This window comes from Fragaria vesca, linkage group LG7 (genome assembly GCF_000184155.1).
Source record: "Fragaria vesca subsp. vesca linkage group LG7, FraVesHawaii_1.0, whole genome shotgun sequence".
NCBI lineage: Eukaryota > Viridiplantae > Streptophyta > Magnoliopsida > Rosales > Rosaceae > Fragaria > Fragaria vesca.
In genome coordinates, this window is record NC_020497.1 from 10,297,229 (window position 1) to 10,318,957 (window position 21,729).

The 21,729-nt window shown below is 39.6% G+C and overlaps 2 protein-coding genes and 1 non-coding gene across 3 annotated transcripts; 2 read left to right on the forward strand and 1 right to left on the reverse strand.

Moving 5' to 3' along the window:
* Positions 1-1,461: 1,461 nt before the first annotated feature.
* On the forward strand, positions 1,462-6,391 carry LOC101305302 (phosphatidylinositol 4-phosphate 5-kinase 6-like). Its single transcript, XM_004307058.1, has 8 exons — positions 1,462-2,555; positions 3,467-3,634; positions 3,976-4,141; positions 4,406-4,522; positions 4,597-4,790; positions 5,548-5,690; positions 5,783-5,861; positions 5,953-6,391. The coding sequence occupies exons 1-8, from the start codon at positions 1,462-1,464 to the stop codon at positions 6,236-6,238; spliced, it is 2,247 nt and encodes a 748-aa protein (XP_004307106.1). The 3' UTR covers positions 6,239-6,391.
* A 1,345-nt stretch (positions 6,392-7,736) lies between these two features.
* On the reverse strand, positions 7,737-8,861 carry LOC101305595. The gene is made up of 2 exons (XR_185222.1): positions 8,318-8,861; positions 7,737-8,059 (listed from the first exon to the last, which is right to left on the reverse strand). It is a non-coding gene; the product is annotated as an uncharacterized LOC101305595 (transcript).
* Positions 8,862-10,676: 1,815 nt separating this feature from the next.
* On the forward strand, positions 10,677-11,424 carry LOC101297593 (serine/threonine-protein kinase Sgk2-like). Its single transcript, XM_004308537.1, has 3 exons — positions 10,677-10,880; positions 11,189-11,254; positions 11,338-11,424. The coding sequence occupies exons 1-3, from the start codon at positions 10,677-10,679 to the stop codon at positions 11,422-11,424; spliced, it is 357 nt and encodes a 118-aa protein (XP_004308585.1).
* Positions 11,425-21,729: the final 10,305 nt, after the last annotated feature.

Sequence of the window (21,729 nt, forward strand, 5' to 3'; positions counted from 1 at the left end):
CTTGTGTTTACTAACACATCAAAAAGTTAGAATGAGTACGGTCTCACCTACTTATGAGAAATTGATTTCTGACAAACTCTTGATTCGATACCAAAACCCTTTAGACTCAATATTTCTACACAAAATACCCTCACGTAATTTCAATTCGTTTCAACCCTAAATATATTCTCGGACATTTGAAACTATGGAACGCTACAAAGTAAAAAAACTAAAACGATATATCTAAGATTAGTGGATGAACACAACACAATGTTTTATTAACAACAGTCTATACCTCACACAAGTATATGTCATTGCGAGTCTCCACCCATCAGTCCCCCAAAATCTGGAGACGTTTTAGTTTTCCCACCAACTGTCGTCAGCAACCTTCCAGGCCGGCCTAGACGAACCGACGCCGAGGACCTGAGATCTTTATAACATGTAATTATTATAACATGAAAAACGAAACCTGATTTTTAAGCGACACTTTTATAAGCTTAATTACGAATATCATGTCAGACCCGGACTTAAGATTTTTATAATTGAATCGAATTTAAAGAGTTACGCCGTGAAATAGTATGAAGAATTTAGTTATTCAGTTTTTTTTTTTTTTTTTCTTTTTTGACATGTGATTGATATGCATTTCTTTCTTTTAGGTAAGTGAAATTGAATGAAATTAGGTTAATTATGAAATAGATGTCAGCTCGTGATGGGGGGATATGATACCATAACTGTTATGGTATGAGAAAGGAAGGACAAATTGCAAAGCAGCTGGACTGACTGCTATGGCAAAAACTAAGAAAACATGGTAACAAATAAAAACAAAATAAAAACTAAAATTAGCAGTGGCATTTTGGGTTTAGTCTGATTGGATGACACTAAAAATGGCAAACACTTGATCACCATCGTTGTGTTATAAGTTGTTTCCCCCAACTGTTTGGTCTGTTAGTGGTTCCCGGAGGCTCAGAGCCAAAACCGGAATCAAAGACAAATGTGTTGATTCGTTGTTCAAACCCAACCAAGCAAGAAAAAAAATAAAGAAAAAAAAAAGGAAAAAAGAAAAAGAAAAGGAAAAAAATCACCAGAAACAAAGAAAAAGCCAGTCATTGTTCCTAACCAAGGCTTTTCGCTTTCCCCATCAATCAAACAGTTCAGTTTTATTTTCTGGGTTTTTGCGATTTTTTATTATTTTTCCAGAATCTGAAACACCAAGCTTCACAGAACCAAACTCAAAACCCACAAAAAAACAAAACCCAGATTTGCTATTTTGTTTTCTTATTGGTTGGCATTGATTCCTCCCTGTGTTCACGGTTCTGGGTTTGTCCCAGAAATGGTCACTTTTCTCTGGGTTTGAAGCATATGCATTGTTTGCAGAAGAGGTACAGAGAACATTTGACAGGGGAAGAAGAAGAGAATTTATTTTCGATGGATGAAGGTGGAGAAGAGGCAAGAGGAATGTGAGAGGGAAGGTGAAGAGAGATAATGAGCAAAGAGTTGAGATTCTTTGTGAAGGCCTGGGAAGCAACCGTGCGTAAAACACATATTGGAGGTAAGAAAAGGCCCAATCCCTTATTCACGACAATGTCTGTAGCCCCTGCAGATGATGAGCCAGGTGAAACCTATCATGCCGAGAAGGTTCTCGCCAACGGTGACTTCTACACAGGCCAATGGCTTGACAACTACGCTCATGGCCAAGGCAAGTACCTGTGGACAGATGGGTGCATGTACGTTGGAGAATGGCAGAAGGGTAAGACAGCAGGGAAGGGAAAGTTCAGCTGGCCTTCTGGTGCCACTTATGAAGGAGACTTCAAAAATGGGTTTATGGATGGTAAAGGGACTTATACTGGTTCATTTGGGGAGACATATCGAGGTTCATGGGTTATGAATCTGAGATATGGGCAAGGGAGCAAGAGCTTTGTCAATGGGGATCACTATGAGGGTGAATGGCGCCGAGGATTGCAGGACGGCCAGGGAAGGTATCAGTGGAAGAATGGGAACCATTACATTGGACAATGGAGGAATGGGATGATTCATGGGAGTGGGACTATGATTTGGAACAATGGGAATAGGTATGATGGGTCTTGGGAAGAAGGGTTGCCTAAAGGAAATGGCACATTTAGGTGGGCTGATGGGAGTTTCTATGTGGGAGTTTGGAGTAAGGAGACCAAAGATCAGTGTGGGACTTATTATCCAGCTGGTTCTTCTGGTGGTCATGTGGATTGGGATCCTCAGGAAGTGTTTGCAGTGGACTTGAATGATTGTAAGGTGTGTCCAGTGGAGACTATTTCAATTTTCCCTTCCCAGATGATGCTGAATTGGCCTGGAATGGAAGGGGAGTTTATGAACAAGCCGCCTATTTATAAGAATGGAAGCGAAGGGAATGTGAGGCCGAGGAGATCCTCTGATGTGAGGGGTAGTAATGTTAGCAGAGGATCCAATTGTGATAACAATTTCGATGAACTCGGAGGTTCAGTTGCTAGACGGTTTAGAGTTCAGCCAACAAAGAAACAAGGGATCACAATAGCTAAAGGACATAAGAACTATGAGCTTATGCTTAATCTGCAGTTGGGGATCAGGTATTCATGGATTTGTGCTTGTTTTATGTTCTTTAGTAATTTATCTTTCCATTTATTTTTTCTTGTTTTGGCGCACTTTTATTTTCTTTTGGTGATTCTGATTCTGCCTTCTTCATGAGTTGAAAGAGAAGCCTAATTCCTTTATCAAGTACAAAGCAGGAATGAAAAATGATATACTTCATATGAGTATAAGAGGATACATCAATAACAGATAGGACTTAATCTTCATATGTTTGTTTCATATCAATTATTATTCTGTTAACCAAGGTTCAACAAAATCTTGTTAGTTGCTTGTTACCATTCACTCATCCTTAATGTTCTGTTCACTCTTTTATAATGAGTTAATGACCTCCAGCTAAGCTTACCATCTCCCCTATTCAAGTTCATTTTTCAGATTTTTAGGTGATGTATGTTTGCTTCAGTTATTCTGAAAGCTTCTTGGAACTTTCTTGGTACTAGAAAAATCATAAAAAGCTTGTTAAACTTTTCTGAACATGGTGAAATTACGAGCTACAACGTTTCTTGCACCAACTGCTAAAATTATTTGGTCCATGTGCGACTGCTGAAACTATTATACTCCTTTGGGCAGTTAAAGAAAATGGAATATAGCTATATCATATTGAAAGGGATCCCTTGTAGTACCCTGGGAGGTAGTCAGCCTTGCTTGTGCAGGGTGGCCATGGTTCTAGCTAAGGCAGCATGCTGGTCTAGTAGCAAAACTTTTCTCTTTGAAGGAATTTAAATAGAGTTCTGACAGTTTCTGTTATATACTGGAAGTTTTGACTCCTCCCTCTTGTGAAGGGAAAAGCGTTCCACAAAAAATGTGAAATAATTTCCTATTTGAATTTTTGCAATTGTATATCCGCGAGTGAATCTTCAGCATGTAATTGGTTTTGTGTGCCATAGCACAGGCATTCTGTTGGAAGGCCAGCCCCAACTACATCCCTTGATCTGAAGACTTCAGCATTTGATCCCAGGGAAAAAGTTTGGACGAAGTTTCCCCCAGAAGGATCCAAGTATACTCCACCTCACCAGTCGAGTGACTTCAAATGGAAGGATTACTGCCCTGTGGTTTTCAGGTAAAGGCCTGTAAATGTTTCTTTCACAAAAGATTATCCTTCATTAGCTAAAAAGTGTTTTAGTAACTGTCATCAATAGGGTTGTAGGCTTGTAGCTTATTAATGTAGTCTTTCATACCATTCTTATTCTACCATCTATTTGGCGCCAAGATGTTGAAAGTTCACTCATAGTCCCCCTGTTTTCGTTAAAATTAGTCATGCTAAGTGGTAAATATGTGTTCTCTTGTATTAAAACATATCATTCTTTTAGCAAATTCCAAAGGAACATTTTTACATTCCACCGTTCCACACACTATACCTTCTGCTCGTAATAAGTTACTGATTCGTCTTATTTTCTTCAGGACTCTTAGGAAACTGTTTAAGGTAGATCCAGCAGATTACATGATATCACTATGTGGAAATGACGCCCTTCGAGAACTCTCATCCCCTGGAAAGAGTGGAAGCTTCTTTTACTTGACCAATGATGACCGTTACATGATAAAGACCATGAAGAAAGCAGAAGTAAAAGTAAGGTTTATTTCTGTTGTCATATAAGTGTGTAGGTGTGCGGCATGTGTGCCTGTGTAGTCTATAGCTGCAGTTCTCTCCTCAGTACTATATAATCCTATTTGTGGCATTTCCCCCCTGATCATACCCTGTCATGTAGCTCAATATGTTATAATAGTGGTCATGGACTCATGGCATCCCACAATGATTTGAATGAGTTCTGTTTTTAATCCTTATATTTTCTGCTCAAGATTTGCTGTTCTTATCTGGCCAACACCAATACAGGTTCTGCTGAGAATGCTTCCAGCTTACTATAATCATGTTCGAGCCTTTGAGAATACTCTGGTCACAAAGTTTTTTGGTCTTCATTGTGTAAAATTAACAGGGCCTACCCAAAAGAAGGTAACATTCTGTCCCACAGAATGCTTATTTAAATTTTAAACGTCTTCTGATTTGTGAACTTTTTAATTTTCCAGGTGCGGTTTGTCATAATGGGGAATCTATTTTGCTCCGAGTATTCCATTCATAGAAGGTTTGATTTGAAAGGCTCTTCCCTTGGCCGTTCAACCGATAAACCCGCAGCAGAAATTGATGCAACGACAACTCTTAAAGATCTTGATCTTAATTATATATTTAGGTTACAGAAGGTTTGGTTTCAAGAGTTTTGCAGGTATATATATTTTCAGTTTCCTTACTCTCTCTGGTTCTTTTTGGTTGGGACCTCTAATTATGTTTTTTTTGGTATCTTCTTTATGATTCTATCGGTCTATTGTATGAACTCAAAATGATTTTAAGGGCCGCATGATAAAATGTTGTCCTAATAGCTACATAAAATCACCACATAACTCATAAAGATATGCATGTTACGTAACCTCTCTCATTTCTCTCATAGAGTAACACTGAATGGAGGTGGAACTCCAAGAGAGAAAAAGTAGTTTGTCATTCAATATGGTTAGGTGTGTGTATTATACATTGTCCTTCTGTTATGCACAATCATGCACATTGAGCAGGTCCTAACGTAGAGGTGTTCATCAGAATTTAGTACCTTTTGTTATTGTTGAAACTCAGAAGTAAATAATGTCATAAGACTCGGGTCCTAATCAGAACTTTTTCCACCATACAAAGCATAATAATAGTTCTTACTTTTGTCCTGTTTTCACATTTACTCATGCCTATAAATGCTGTCAGTTTAGTAAAGAAACTCAATTGAGTACTATTCTTTTTCGGTTCCTAAGATTTATGGTAGTAATTTTAGGTTTGTAATTTGTTCTGCGCCAAGCGTGTCCATAGTGAAAAGAAACTACATGTCCTTTACTGATACACTTACATGTAACTGAATCTGTGAATATGTTTGTGTATACTAGATATTTGGTATGGACAATTTTGTTCTAGTCTCCAATTCTAAAAGAAAATGTACCTTCACGCAGGCAAGTGGACAGAGATTGCGACTTCCTTGAACAGGAAAGAATAATGGACTACAGTCTTTTGGTTGGTCTTCACTTCCGAGAAGCTTCATACAACGATCCCCTCGCAACTCCAGACCGTAGTTCTGGAGTTGGCACCCCAACTGGTTATTTTCTAGTCATTTGCCAATTGTTAGTTTGTCTCATAAACTCAGTGAGATACATTCCTGAAACCATGATATGTGCTCCATACTTGCAGGATATGGTGACCCTGACAATGATAAAACCCCTCGCGTTTCTAAAGGTGAAATGGATCGGCTTCTTTCTGACCCAAACAGGTAAAAATTAATATACACTGCTAAACTTTTTTATTTTCAAGAAGGCCTTAACTTATACCTGTGGATTAATTACTTTATTCAACTATTTTAGGTGGGCTTCTATTAGATTAGGTATTAATATGCCAGCATGGGCGGAAAAGACAGTGAGAAAAACTGACGAGGCACAGTTGGTTGGAGAACCAACAGGAGATTTGTATGATGTTATCCTGTTTTTTGGTATAATTGACATACTACAGGATTATGATATCAGCAAAAAGCTTGAGCATGCTTACAAGTCATTCCAGTATGACCCAACTTCAATATCTGCTGTTGATCCAAAGCAATACTCTAGACGCTTCCGTGCTTTCATCTTCAGAGTTTTTGTAGAAGACACATGACGACGGTATAGTCTGACCCAAAATTTTAACGTTAAGTACAGGCAGTCCTCTATGTATAGTCGGGTCTTTAGTAGAAATGACAGTGCTTACTAGCAGTATCATCAATGTGGTCATTGATATGACCATTCGAGATCAAATAGAGGCTGCCAGGGGAACATGATTTTGCATATTTGTTGTTGCATTTCTCCCCAGTATCATAATCTCTAATTTATAGTCACAGATATATGATATACTAGTAGTAGATTAAGGTTGTAACTCGAGCCTTTTGGAATTGTAAATGGAAAAACCAATAGGCGTGGACCTGAGTTGAATGTGATTCTTTTGTGTATAAAAATTTGTTAAATCCCAGTTGAGGTTTGGGATTGCAACATTGAATGAAATTGTACAGGGGATGAAGTTGTAACAAACTTGAGTTGATCATGTCTAAGCAACGAGAAGAACCCTCCTTGATTACCTGTTGTTGCAGCTTTTAATAGTTTTGACATTACCAATTGTAACAACTCTATGTCTTGTACAAAAACTGCTGCTTATATCAGACTGTTATGCTCTTGCTCAGGTAGCGAAGACCTTTCCACCATGGGTTTGAAAGATGTGTATCTTGTGTATAAAGCAAACATCTTCCCAAGCCAGTTTACACAGATGATTGGGATTCAAATGTACAATTTGAACAAATAAAATTATTTACCAAGCCAGTTTTAAGTTTTAACCAAACAGGATGTCTCAAATGTTGCATAAATAGCTTTTAACCTCAGAGGAGCTCGATATAGCTGCATAAGAGAGAACCCTGAAGAACTGAAGAAAAACAAATTGGAACTCAATTTGTGGGTTGTGATCATGCCCTTTCACATTTCGGTATCTGATTCAATCTGTTTTGTCAAGATCTGAAACTGCACTAACTGTACTTTCATTTTACCCAACCTTGGTAAATAATATGTAATCAACTATAGGAAAAAAACTAGTACTATAGGATGAGCATCGTTAATTCACAAATAGTTCAATCACATGAATTGTTCATCCTCCATAATGGCTTTATCATGCTAGCTGACAATTGATCTAACATTTATAACGAAAAAAATTGATTTAACATGTGAATATGAGGCACAGACATCATTTGAGCTCTCCGTCTCACAGACATCATTGCTATTGCAATGCTGATGCATACCTTATTTCATAGAAGCCAAAAAGGTTGTTGTACATATTCAGTATCCACCGAATTCGGTAAGTTCTACATACATATAATACTTACTACTGAATTCGCAAAGTTCTACATGAAATAATTAAGGTTCATTGAAACTAAATTCTCATGAAATGACTGAAATATTTTTATATCATCATTAGGATGTATGAGTTCTCCACTGACAAGTCTGATCATTGCCATCAACCTCTGCCGAATGCCGATGTCCGTTTACAAAGGATCACCTTCTCAACTAGAAATTATGGACTTCAACCTGGAGATGCACATACACATATTTGATACATGAGATACATTAAAATCAAGCGTTAATTTCAATAGAACTCATAACAACATACTTACCAAAGTAAAGAAAAAGTAAAGGGACATCATAATCTTTGTTTTATAATCTCTTTTGTGTCCTTTATTCTAGGATTTTAGTATACTTTGACAAAGTTAAATGTGGATTCAACAACGAATTCTGCGAAGAAAAAGCAATTAAATGTGGATTCAACACCAAATTCTGCAAAGAAAAAGCAGATACTTCCTCTGTAGCAGCCGAGGCATCAGCAACATGCAATCCACAAACCACAAAACCAATCAGCCCAGCAGAACCAGCAATAAACCAAAACACGATGATAAGTATGCATCTGTTAACAAAAATGCAACATAATTGTTGTCAGAAAAAAAACCCAAAAAATAAAAGTAAAAAAAAAAAAAAAAAAAATACTGTGTGCTGCAGTCTGTAGAGTCATCTTTAGGAAAGAATGATGCGTCAAGTCAAGGTAAAGTCCGATGCTTCGCCGATTGAGAAGGACGTTTATTCAGCAGTAGTATAGTAAAGGGTTGGAATAGATCTGATGATTCTGATCCAACGCTATGTTCAGAATCTTTAAACCTGAACTGACCTGATCTAGAGGTGCCATGTCTGCGCCGCATGATATTTGAGGATATCAGAATCATCAACAATCCAGGCATCATGGCATATTTTTTAATACCAGCACCACAAAACCCTTGTGCAAGTAGACAGTTGAACATTGCTCTAATGTTCACATATTTGGAAACATGTGATTTCCTCAAACAAGCCTTGAATATTAGAATTTGATTCCTCATTGGGGACAGATGTGCTGGGACATAGAAGTGCAGGTTCTATAAGGTCAGCTCTGTCGGTGGCACCGATAATGAAAATACTTTTCTTGGCAGACACTCCATCCGGTTTTGTAATTGTTGGTTCAAAACCCTGTCAGCACCTACAAATCACCTACATACCAGTGGCATCAAGCTCATTAAAGAGGCGGACACATGAACAAACCACATCCCGGGCTATTCAAGTCCTTCAATAATGATGAAGTTTGGCCAATAATCATTGGCGATAGCATTGGCCACAAGATCAGAGTTTATCGCATCCAGGAGGGCCATATAAAAGGACACCCCTTTGAGGGTGACATCAAAATTTTCAAATTTCTCAGGGTGCTCAACAGGGTAGGGAACACATTCCTTGAGTAACACTGAGCTCGTCAACAAAACAAGAGGCATTCCACATGTGTGAGAAGTGAGATCAAGGAAGGAAAAAGGTGAAACTCTATGTACGGTTCTTAATTACTTAGAGAGAATCGCTAAATCATTGAAGTAAGCTGCAGAGTAACTAAACTAATTAACAGTTCAGAGAAGGTGATAAAACAAGGTAAATCACTAAGACAGTTTATGCCAATACAAAAAAAATGAGTGCTCTAACCAATTTATCCAAAGAACAAATAAGTGGGGTCTAACCAAATCAATCTGAGGCCTCAATTTTGGCAATCTTTTTAAAACTCCGTTACTAGTAACCGCAAAAGAACCTCAATTTTGACATTACTAGTTGATACACAAGTTTCTGGTTCTATAGAGTGGAGTCAAAACATGGCAAAAGAACCTCAATCTTTGCAGCAACATGCATACATGCATATAAGCTTCCAACACAATCATAGCATCGAAACAAAACAAAACTTCTCAGTCAAAACATGCTTCAAACAGGATGAAATTATGATCCCTTTCTTTTCTTTTTTTCCTTCTAAATTTTTTTTGTTGTGTTTTTTTAGAATCTAAGATGAAAATATGATCTCTAAACAGTAAACACAACAAGTACCAACTTTCTGGGCTAATTAGTTTGTCATGGAAGGAAAATAAAAACGGGAAAAAAGGTTAGGAACACTCATCTTTCGTTGCCTTCAGTATCATCATCAATCATTCAATCTGGCTGTTCATCCCGGTTTGGTAAAGAAGGATTGATATTGGTCTCTTCCTCCTCAATCAGCGTCAAGAAATTGAGATAATATTCGGCCGCATCAAAGCCCGAGTAGTCAGGAGTAGGCGACCGTATCTCAAATTCCGGGGAGGTAACGCTCCGGGTATCAGAACAATAGCCAAAAACGTCTTGACCCATTAATGAGAACATCAGGATCAACCCAAATAGGATCATCGATTAATCCAATCATCCCATCTATCAGTGAGCACTCTATGGGCTTCTTCCTTTTCGACAAAATCATGGTCGACGACATCAGGATCAGCACAAATAAAATCATCTGTGGGTATGTCATTCAACCACTCATCTGCTTCGAATATCTCCAGATCATTTTGGAGAATTTCATTTAGAAAATGATCAACAGGATCATAATCAAGAGTCCTCTTCTTGAGCCTTGGTTTTTCTCTGGATTTCAGACTTGTGAGTTTCGGTTCATCCCTTTTCATCTCTTTTCGGCTTCTATGTGCCTTCACCATGGTGTTGGACGGAGATGATCAGAGACTATCTCTTTGCTAGTTAGATGATCAAAACCGAAAAAGAAAGTAGAGATTGGGAGAATTGAGAAGAAGAAGAAGCAAAAGGGGGAGGTTTTATATTGAGGGGCTGCCTATTCGGCTATTCCTTCCAGGAGAGGGATTTAAATTATTTGCAAGTTTTTTTACCGTTGCATTAATTCCTGCTATTAATTATCGTATTTCCTTGATAAAGAAGGATTCAGCCAAAAGGAATGGATTCCCATCTATCCTAATTTTAATGAATTTTTTCTTACTAACAAAATAAAAATTTAAAATTCTCATCAACCTAAAGACCTTTTAGACAATTTTTCCATTAAACAAAATTTTTAACTTTTTCTGTTTTTTTCGAAACATATTACCCTTCTTTTAAATCTTTTTCCTCTTTTCTATTTCTCTCTCATCCATACCTCCTCTCTCTCTCTAGATACCCAACAAAATATAGAGAGAGAAAGCTCCACCAATCAATCAACCATGGTGTCCTCCTCTCAGAACACGAATAAAAGCCTTCATTCCCTCCTCGCCACAAAGCTCACCAACCTCACAATTCCACCTTCCTCCTCCTCCTCATCTTCGCCTCAAGACTTCGACTTCAACGACGTCTTCAGCCCCCCAACCACCTCCAGCGACGCCACGCCGCCGTCGTTGCTTGTCATCCACAACCGCTCCCAATCCTTTGTCGGCCCCCCCCCCACACTTCACCCCCACCTCCTCCTCCTTCCTCAGCCCCTTTGTCGTCGAATCCGACTCTGATAAAGACGAAAACGACGCCGTTTCCGAGAAAGATGAGGAACCGGCAGTGCAAAAGTTCGGGCCTTCGGATTTTGAGATTCTCATAGTGATGGGGAGGGGAGCATTCAGGAAGGTTTTTTAAGTGAGGAAGAAGAGTTGTGATGGTGTGGAAGATGGCGATGGGCTTTATGCTATGAAGGTTATGAGGAAGGAGACTGTGATTAATTTAAAAGAACCATGTGGATTACATGAAGGCTGAGACAGATATTCTCACCAAAGTTGTGCACCCTATCATTGTTCAGCTCCGCTATTCTTTTCAGGTACCTGATTTCTCTCCTTGATTCTGATTTTTATTGCTCGTGTCTGTAAATTAACTATGGTAATTTTTGTGTTGGATTTGTAGACCAAGAGTAAATTGTACTTGATTATGGATTTCATGAACGAAGGGCATCTGTTTTATCATACTGCCCTCAATAAGAACATGTTATAAGTGACTAAAACACACAATTAAGTTCAAGGATCCTACTGACCCCAATCTGGACCTGTTATAAGTGACTGAAGCACACAGTTAAGTTCAAGGGTCATACTACCCCTAATACCCCCCCCCCCCCGCCTCGATGAACCCCCTTACTGCTTGAATAGAGCCCCCAATAGACCCTCGACGAACCCCGTACTGCCCCTAATAGAACCTTCGACGAACCCCCTACTGCCCATAATACGACGACCCCCCCCCCCCCCCCCCCCGACGAACCCCATATTGCTCTCAATAGACATCTAGTCACCGGAGTCTGGTCAATAGTCGCCGGAGTTCGGTCAACGTTGTCGGATCCCGGTCAACAGTCGCCGGAGTCACAGTCAACAGTCATCGGTTGCAAGAATCTGATCATAGATATTTATTTCAAAATAGATCTTCTGTTGTTCTTATAATGGTCTATTGTAGTTTATTTAAATCATTAAGAGTATAATTATCTTTTTCCTGTTTAATTTGGCTTTTAGGAATTTTAAAATTAGAAAATTTCACTAAAGTTACTTTCTCAACATTATTTGTAACACAAGTCCACCTTAATATTTTTAGTCATATAGGTCCACTTTTAAGCTTAAACCTGTCATTTTACTTTTATGATGTCCCTAAAATACCCTCATTCCCTACAAATCCCTTCTTCTGACACGAATCCTTCACTTTCCTCTCTCTCTCTCTCTCTCTGGCTCATCGTCTTCCTCCTCCCTCTCTTCTCCGATCTCAAAACTCCGGCCATGGCAGCGTCTCAGGCCAACACCGACTCGACGACGATGGCTTGGCGCCACTTGATAGATGACAATGACGTCGGCTCGACCTCGACGTCGCCAGAACGACGACGAAGCCTTGACCTTGACCTCGACGCCACCGGCTCGACGACGGCGCCTCGACCTCAAAGTCGCCGGATCGAATACGACGCGCCTCGACCTCGAAGTCGCCAGATCGTCTCTTGCGTCCAATTCCATCGATGACAACTTCTGATTTGACCTCGACGGGATCTTTGAAACCAGATGGCTCGTCGGCTCGTTTGGTCTTTGACGGCTATGATCGCCTTCCACCGGCTCCGAAGATGTCGCCTCAGATGGCTCCAATCGTTGAAGATCGGCGACGAGAAGTAGCAGATCTGGTTGACGACCTAATGATCTAAACCTCTGATTGGAGATGATTGTGAGGGTAAATTTCTACAGTTTCTTTCTTTGGTTTTGAGAAAATGTAAACAAAGATTAGGATGATGTTTTCTGTTAATTTGATAGTGAGTGTGAGAAATCATGCACAGAATCATGTTCTGATAATGTAGGAGATGAATGAAATGAGATTCATAAGCATGTTTCGGCCTCATAGTATGATAGTATATTTTGAACAATGCGATAGTACATTTTCATCATTGTGATAGTATATTTTCCCCACTGTGATTGTCTATTTTTGACACATTGGTAATAGCTTTCATTATGCTTGATAGTAGATTTTGTTGCCGAAAACATTAGCTAATAGTTTTTGTTGACGGTGGTAGTAGTTTTTGTTACTTGCGGTAGTAGTTTTTATTGCTGGTGACAATATCTTTTGTGACTTCGTCAGAGGTCATTGGAAATCTCACGTAGTAGCTTTTATAGTTAGGGGTAGTTGCTTTTATAGTTGCTGATAGTAGTTTTTCTGTTGGTGACAGTAACTTTTGTTTTGCTTGGTAGTTTTTTTTCATATGCTCGGTAGTATCTTTTATAGGTGGTGATAGTAGTTTTTTTTGTTGGTGACAGTAGCTTTTGTTCTACCTTGTAGTAGTTTTTCATATGCTCGATAGTATCTTTTATAGCTGGTGGTAGTAGATTTTTTTGTTGGTGACAATAGCTTTTCATATGCTCGGTAGTATCTTTTATAGTTGGTGACAATATCTTTTGTGACCTCGCTGGAGGTCGTCGGAATCTCAGCATAGTAGCTTTTGTAGTTTGGTGGCAGTAGCTTTTGTTATGTTCTGTAGTATTTTTTCTTGCTGGGGATAGTATCTTTTATGACCTTGTCGGAAGTTGTCGGAAATCTCACCATAGTAGTTTTTATAGCTGGTGGAAGTATAGCCTGTGGTAGTAACTTTAATAGCCTGCGGCAGTAACTTTTGTTGTTGGTGACAGTATCTTTTGCAATCGTCGGTAATATTGTCGGAGGTCGGTGGGAAACTTTGTTGGCGGTTGGTCGGAAACTTTGTCGGAGATCGGCCGGAGACCCGTCGGAGGTCGGTTGGAGATCTCGCCTGAGGTTGGCCGGAGATAATAGTAGGTGTTTGACTTTTTATATTAGTGGCATTTTTGAAAATATAAGAAAGAATTTTTTTTTTTTTTTTGGATGACAGTCTGTAATTATGTTGAACTTCAATACCTAATACAAAACCTTATTTATGTTTAAGTGGACTTATGTGGGTAAAAATGTTGGGGTGGACCTATGTGGGAAAAATTGTCTCAAAGTGGACTTATATGTAATTGGTCTTTTTAAAATCTGATTTTGTTGATGAGAATAAAATTCTTAAAATTAGAGCTAATGAGCATTGTCCCAAAGGATAAACTAGCTATTTATTGATAAGCTGGTAAGGTAATAAGGATATACCTTTAATAAAATTGTATACGTAACGTAACTTCTGTGAGGGTAAAGTTGTAACTAAAGAATATATATCTGCGATTTACCTTTAGTAATGAAAAAATTACAATATAAATTGCTACCAATTTTTATAAAAAAGAAATAATTTTTTGAATAGTTAAAATCAGAAATAGTTTATTCTTTACAAAAAAAAAGAAAAAAAAACACTCATCCCAAAAGTAGAGTGTCCTTGCAATGTGACAGGTTACATGCCGATATCTCTATGCAATGTAACGTAGAAAATCATATCCAAGGCACTTGTGAGTAGATTAAAGGAGTCATTCCTCATGTTATTTCCCCATTTCATAGTGCATTTGTCAAGGTTAGGCAGATACATGACAATGTCATTACAGCATTTGAACTTATGCATACTATTCAAAGTAATAAGAATCCTGTGGACCCGAACTGATTCTCAAGTTGGACAAAAGCAAAGCATATGATAGAGCTAAATGGGGTTTTCTAGAGAAGATAATGTTAAGACAAGGTTTCGCAGTGCCGTGGGTTAATTTAATCATGAGACGTGTCCGATCTGTGAGTTTTTCTGTTCTATGGCAAGGTCAAGCAGTTTGGAACTTTGTTCCTTCAAGGGGACTCCGACAAGGTGATCCCTTGTCACCATTCCTGTTTTTACTATGTTCAGAAGGGTTATCGAACTTGTTACAAAGAGCAGGGAGCAATGGACAGATGTGTTAGCAACGAAGCAATGTTTACTTCTCTATGAAAGGGCGGCTAGATAGAAGGTCAACATTCAAAAATCAGTAGTCTTTTTCGGTCTTGGGTTGTCCAATGAGATGAATGAGGAGATTCAGAGGTTTCTTAGTGTGTCTACGGTCCCCTTCCACGAACGATACTTGGGGCTTCCAACTATGGCAGGGAAAAGTAAGAAGCAGATGTTCAAAAATATTAATGATAGGTTGGATATGCATATGAATGGCTGGAAAAGTAAATTTCTTTCGAAGGCTGGAAAAATGGTGTTAATTAAGGCGGTGGCCCAAGCAATTTCAGCCTATATAATGAGTGTTTTCAGACTTCCTAAAAGAATACGTCGTTCTTTCAAGTCCAAAGTTTCTAAGTATTGGTGGGGAGATGGCAAATATAAGAAAGGTATTCATCGGGGAAAATGGTCAGTGCTTTGTAAAAAGAAGAAATTTGGTGGTTTGGGGTTCAGAGAAATAGATGGGTTTAACTAGGCCCTTCTGCCTAAGATAGTAAGGAGAATTGCTACTAACCCAAATTCTTAGTTCATGAAGTCTTGCAAGCAAAATATTTTCCAGAAGCTAATTGGGTACGCGTGATGGCGCAAAGGGGTGACTCAATGATATGGAGCAGTCTCTTGTGGGGAAGAAATTTATTGTGCCAATGGCTACGATGGAGAGTGGGGAATGGAGAATCTATTAAAGTCTGGGGTGACAAATATAGGGGTGGGCATAAAAAACCTAAATCCCGGTCTCGTCCCGAAATTTGACGGGATGGGACGGGATCTATGTCTAAAAACACTAGGCCCGTCCCGTCCCGTCCCGTCCCGTAGAGAAACAAAGGGACAGGACGCGGGACTGAAAAGTTGAGACTCGTCAGGCCCGTCCCGTCCCGTGTAAAATATAGAGTAATCTCAGTCATTGAATTTTTTAGATGTTTTGATCTCAACCTTTCATTTTTAACCCTAATACCAACTCTCTCAGTCTCACCTCTTTCACTCTCTTCAGTCTCTTCCTCCTCACTCTCTCAGTCTCTCTTTCGAACTCCTCCACTGCCCACTTCCTCCTCCTCCGCCTCCTCCGCCTCCGCATCTCACCGCCCGATTCCTCCTCCTCCGCTTCCTCCTCGGCGCCCGCTTCCTCCGCCTCTGCATCTCACCGCCCGATTCCTCCTCGGCGCGCTTCCTCCTCCACTTCCTCCTCACGAACTACAACCGGCTACGAGGCAACCCCAATCTTCCAAACGAAGCAGCAGCAGCAACAAGCACAGTGCCTCCTCCTCCTCCTCCTCCGCCGTTTCCTCCATTAGGCAAGATTATTTTCACTCTCACTCTCTCTATCTCTCTCTCTGCAGGCTGTGCTCTTCAGTCATACAATAACCAGGTTTGTTTTTATGAGCCAAGATTTGATGCTTCCATCTACTAAAGCATAGATTACTGCTTTGCAGTTCTTGTTTCAATTACAAAGTCAGAAAATGACGGGGGAATATCATCTCCAGTCAGCATCTCTCTCTTGATTCAATCTTGGCTTATCATTTAAGAACCATGGCTTGATTGGCAATGACAATGTGGGTGCATTGCCGAATACATTTTTGTCGATGACATTTCATAGACTGCAGTTTGTGAGATTATAACCTCATTCAAGGGATCTGTAATGTAGAATGAGAGAACAATGATGTTGTTGGAGACTGAGGCTTTAGAGAATGAACATGAGTCAGGAGAAGAATTGTAAGAATGTGGTTTTCCAACTCTTGTACACTGTTTAAAATCTCAATCATATCAAACTTGTACATCTTAAATCTATAGTCTTTACTGTGCCTTGCACATTTCGTTTAATATCTGATTACTTTTTTCATATGTCATGGTTTTGATCCAAGTTCACATCAGCACTCTTTTATTGTAGATATCTGTAAGTGTTGCTGGTGTTTGTTTCTGATTTTGTTCTTGTTTTGTTTTAGTTTTGCCTATTGATTAATTTGTGCTAGTTAGACTTACCAGGAAGTTATCGTTTTAGACCAAGTAGTGAACTAAGGTGGTAGAACCTTACCTGGTTTAGTTAGTTTATCAAACTGACTAAGTTGCAATCGAACTATGAGCTTGTTCAAGTTCCAGTGTCTGATATATGGTTGTGCTATCCGATTGACCCCAAGAGGGAATTAGGTAATATTGGGGCGGGATGACGGGATTAGGCCCGTCCCGTCCCGGTCCCGTTTGGGACGAGACTTGCGTGGGATCAAGTCTTAAAAATGTAAGGCCCGTCCCGATCCCGTCCCGTGTGCAATGTCCGGGACGGGCCGTGGGATGACCATAATCCCGTCCCGTCCCGTCCCATGCCCAGCCCTAGACAAATGGCTTCCGAACCCATGGAGCTTCAAGGTTATTTCTCCAGGTGTGGGTAATACCAATATGAGAGTCAGTGACCTACTTGATCAATTTGGTATGTGGAATGTGCAATTGGTGAAGTCGTTATTTCTACCCCATGAAGCTGATATGATACTCTCAATTCCACTAGCTGGAGCACAACAAGTGGATACTGTTGTTTGGAATTACATAAAGAATGGTTGTTATTCTGTAAGATACGGTGCTTGGCTTGCAATGGAAATAAGAAACAAGGAGACGGGAAGTCCGAGTAGTAGCAATATAGACGATCGTATAGTATGGGAAAAAAATGTGGAGTTTACCTATAGCTCCAAAAATTAAAGTCTTTTTGTGGAGGGCAATGCATAACTTCCTGTCTTGTTCGTTAAATTTGAGTAAGAGACATGAAAGTTGGTGATAGATGTTTTTAGTGTGGTCTAGCACAAGAGAGTACGGTTCATTGCTTATGGGAGTGTAGGGCGGCCAAAATGATAAGGAAATACAGCTTCTTGGCCACTGTATATAAAGACTGGAAAGAGCCAAGTTTCATCAGTCTTTTTGATCATGTCACAAAAATTACTACCATAGTTGAGCAGACTCTCTTTGGAGTCATGTGTTGGCTAATCTGGAAAAACAGAAATGCAAGCAGATTCGGCAAAAGAGTAATTGGATGCAGCAGTTAATCAAACAAGCTAAAGAATGGGTGCATTCATATCATCAAGCAAATTTTCGAGCAAGTGCTAAAGCTGGAACAAGCAGTATTGTTTTTGATAGTGTGGTGATAGGGAACCAAAATAGGGTAGAGAAATGGAGGCCTCCACCTGCTTCATTCTTGAAAATAAATGTGGATGCGGCTTGTGACATCAAAGTAGGAAGTACTGGCTTGGGAGCAGTGATTAGAGATGAAAGAGGTATTTGCGAGGTGCACTTCATAATATTCCAAGTGGTCTAGCGGTTGATGCCAGTGAAGCTCTAGCTATTTTGGCAGGTATGAGCTATTGTCTCATGGAAGGTTTTAAAGATGTTACTGTTGAATCTGATGCCCAGAATGTTTTCGAAGCTATATATACAACAAATATATATCTGAGCCATGTTGGAGCTGTACTTAAAGAAATAAAGTGATTCAATGCTGCATTTGAAGATATCACTTGAAAGAAGATCCCGTACAAATGCAACAATGCTGCACATTGTGTTGCAAAGCATGCTTTGCGAATCGTTGGAATTCAATTTTGGAAGGAAGCAGGCCCTCCATGGTTACATGATGTAATTTTTGATGAACTGTTTAATTGATGTTAGGATTGTGGTACTCTTTTACTTGCTAGATCGGGCAAGGTTTTTAATAAGGCCCCATTAAGCCCTTGGGATGTATATTCCATCTTATTTATCAAAACAGCTAGCCCTTATTAAACCTTAAAAAAGAGCTAATGTTGTAAAACGAAAATGAAAAGATTGAGAAATGAGAGAAACAACCAAGAGAACGAGGGAATATGTGTGTCTTTTATTGAGTTGAAAACTCTCTCTTATATAGAGATGAAGGTATGATGTAAATTACAATAACAACCCTAGCCGGCTAATTACAAGAATACCCACTAACTAATAACTATTTCCAATAGCTGAATCCTTATAAAAAAATTGAAGTTGCAAGACTCGAACACAAAACCTATCATTTAACAAACAAGTGCCTTACCACTATGCCATTGAAGCACAAATTACCACATGGTATCTAGCAGTATTTAACAAAAATCTCAGTGCGGCACATGCCCCACATGCCTCTTATGTAGCTATGACATTGTTGTTTAGGATTGTCAATGTGCCGTCAAACTTCGTAGTTTGTAGCTTAGCCACTGAGCATCTAGTCTCTCACTTTATTGGCATGCCCTCAAAGCTTCATGGTCTCACTTCACCGACCCACCGCCGAGATTTCGTGGTCTCTCGCTTACTTGTTGTGCCACTGAGCTTATGGTCACTTGCTTCGTCGTAGCTTCGCCGAGGCTGCTTGCTCTCTCGGTTTTCAGTCCCTCTTGCTAGGCTTCATGGTCTCTTGATTTTGCCGTTGAGGCCTCGAACTCTATTGTTTCACCGCCGGGTCACCGAGGCTGCTTGGTCACTCTATTCATTGCTTCGTAGGCTCTTGATATATAATTGTCACACCACCGACGGTTAGTGCACTACCAAAAGAAAGACTTTAGCCGACGAAAAAAAAAATCAGGCCGACGAATCAATTTTTCGTCGGCTAAAGTAGACTAGCCGACGAAATTTTCCTTCGTCGGCTAAATTATATTTTCGTCGGCTATAGTCAACTTTAGCCGACGAAATTAAGCCGACGACTTTAAACATTTTTTTAGCCGACGAAATTAAAATTTCGTCGGCTAAAGTTGACTATAGCCGACGAAAATAAATTTCGTCGGCTAAAGTTCTTTATATTCGCAGATCTGGATAGCAGCTCATCTGAGAAAAAAAAAATGGGAGAAGAAAAAACGGGAGAAAAAGTTTGGGTGTTGTTGAAATCTGTCCATAATTAAGAAGTGGAGCTATATATAGGTACGTACATGTGTATATATGTTGATTTTGAGTTTTATTTGAGTTGATCGATTTTGAGTGTGATTGAATTGATAGATTTTTGAGTACGTTTGATGTATATATATATATATATATATATATGTTGATCAATTTGGTTGATGATTTGATAATATATATGAAGTTGTTGTTAATAAGTAGTAGATATATATATGTTAATTAATTTATAATATTGTGTTGATGGTATGAAGTTGTTGATGATGATTTTGTGATAATGTTGATATATATAATATTGTTATGTAATTATTAATTAAGTATATCTATATATATATGTGTGTTAATTAATTTGTTATCAATTAGTTGTAGTACGTAGAATATATATAAATGAATTAAAATTTGATATATGGCATAAAATTTAATTAATAATTAGATAGCGTTATACATATATATTTTGTTATATTTTCAGGATATGGATAAGAGTTGGATTTCGCTTCCAAAATGGGACAAAAGATATGGTAAAGGAATTATGAGTTTTCTGGAATATGCGCTGGCTAATGCTAACGGGAATACAATTTTCTATTGCCCGTGCACGAAATGTCAATGTCGCAACGATATGTATCGATTTGCGATTGACAAAGTATGGCAGTACCTGAAGAGTAACGGGTTTTGGGAGAAGTACACATGTTGGTTATATCACGGTGAAACATCATCTGGGGGTTTGCATGATCATGGCCAATTTTCTGAGACGGGCAGTACATCCAACAATCCAACAACGGTCTTCATCAACAACATGTTTCCTTATGAGAGCGGTGTATGCGCTCAAGGACAGTATATGCCTGACCCGGTGCAGCCCTTCCCTAGAACTGTCAACACTGCTGGTATTGACAAGTACAACAAACTGCTTGCTTTTCAACAGACCCCTGTGTACCCCGGTTGTCAGAAGACCGTTCTTGAAAGTGTGATGGACGTAATGAAGATTAAAGTTGAGACTAAATCAACTGTGAAAGCTGTTAATGATTATCTACAGTACACTGCTTCGATGCTGCCTCACGGTCATCGTCTTCCTACCACTCATCATAAGGTCCGATGTAGCCTGAAAGATCTTGGGCTTTCCTACATCAAGATCCATGCATGCATATATGACTGCGTTCTCTTTTGGGGTAAAGATCCAGAAGGAAATGACCTTGGTGGCCTTGACGCATGTCCGGTATGTCACACTGACAGATATAAGCTGACTCCTGCAAGCAACATGAAACCTGTAAAGGTACTTCGGTATTTCCCTTTGAGGGATAGGTTGGAGCGGTTGTACATGTCTTCACACACGGCCGAAGCTATGAGATGGCACGCTGATAGGGAATTGCATGACAAAGATACCCTTATACACCCTGCAGACGGGGAGGCTTGGAAGCATATAGACAAGGAGTTTCCTCATTTTGCGTCAGAGGTCCGGAATGTAAGGCTCGGGCTCTCATCCGACGGGTTCAACCCTTTTGGCAACATAAGTCTTCAATACAGTGTATGGCCGGTGATTTTGGTACCGTACAACCTTCCCCCATGGATGTGCATGAAGAAGGAATACAATATGTTGAGTTTGTTGATTCAGGACCCGGTTATCCAGGGAAGTGTCTCGATGTGTATTTGAGACCTTTGATTGAAGAGCTTAAATTTTTGCGGGACGTTGGTCATCCCACTTATGACAAGTACACGCACGAGATGTTCCAGATGCATGTCATGGTTGTTGGTACCATCAGTGATTTTCCTGCCCGTGGGATGTTGTCGGGCAACGTTGTTAGGGGATACAAGGCTTGTCCAGAGTGCCTTAGCGATGAGGGGAGCAACAGTCATTGCAACAAGATATGCAAATTGGGTCACCGTACTCTCCTTCCATATGATCACGAATGGCGGCTCGATGCACAGGCATTTGATGGGACCATAGAAAACGGTGTGCCTCCCAGAAGATGGACGGGGGAAGAAATTTTAGCAGTGCTTAATGAGTACGATTTTGGGCAGCTCTCAACAATCATCCCAACATGTGGCGCATACCTGAAAGACCGACAGGTACAAATTCTAGACACATAAGAGCATATTCT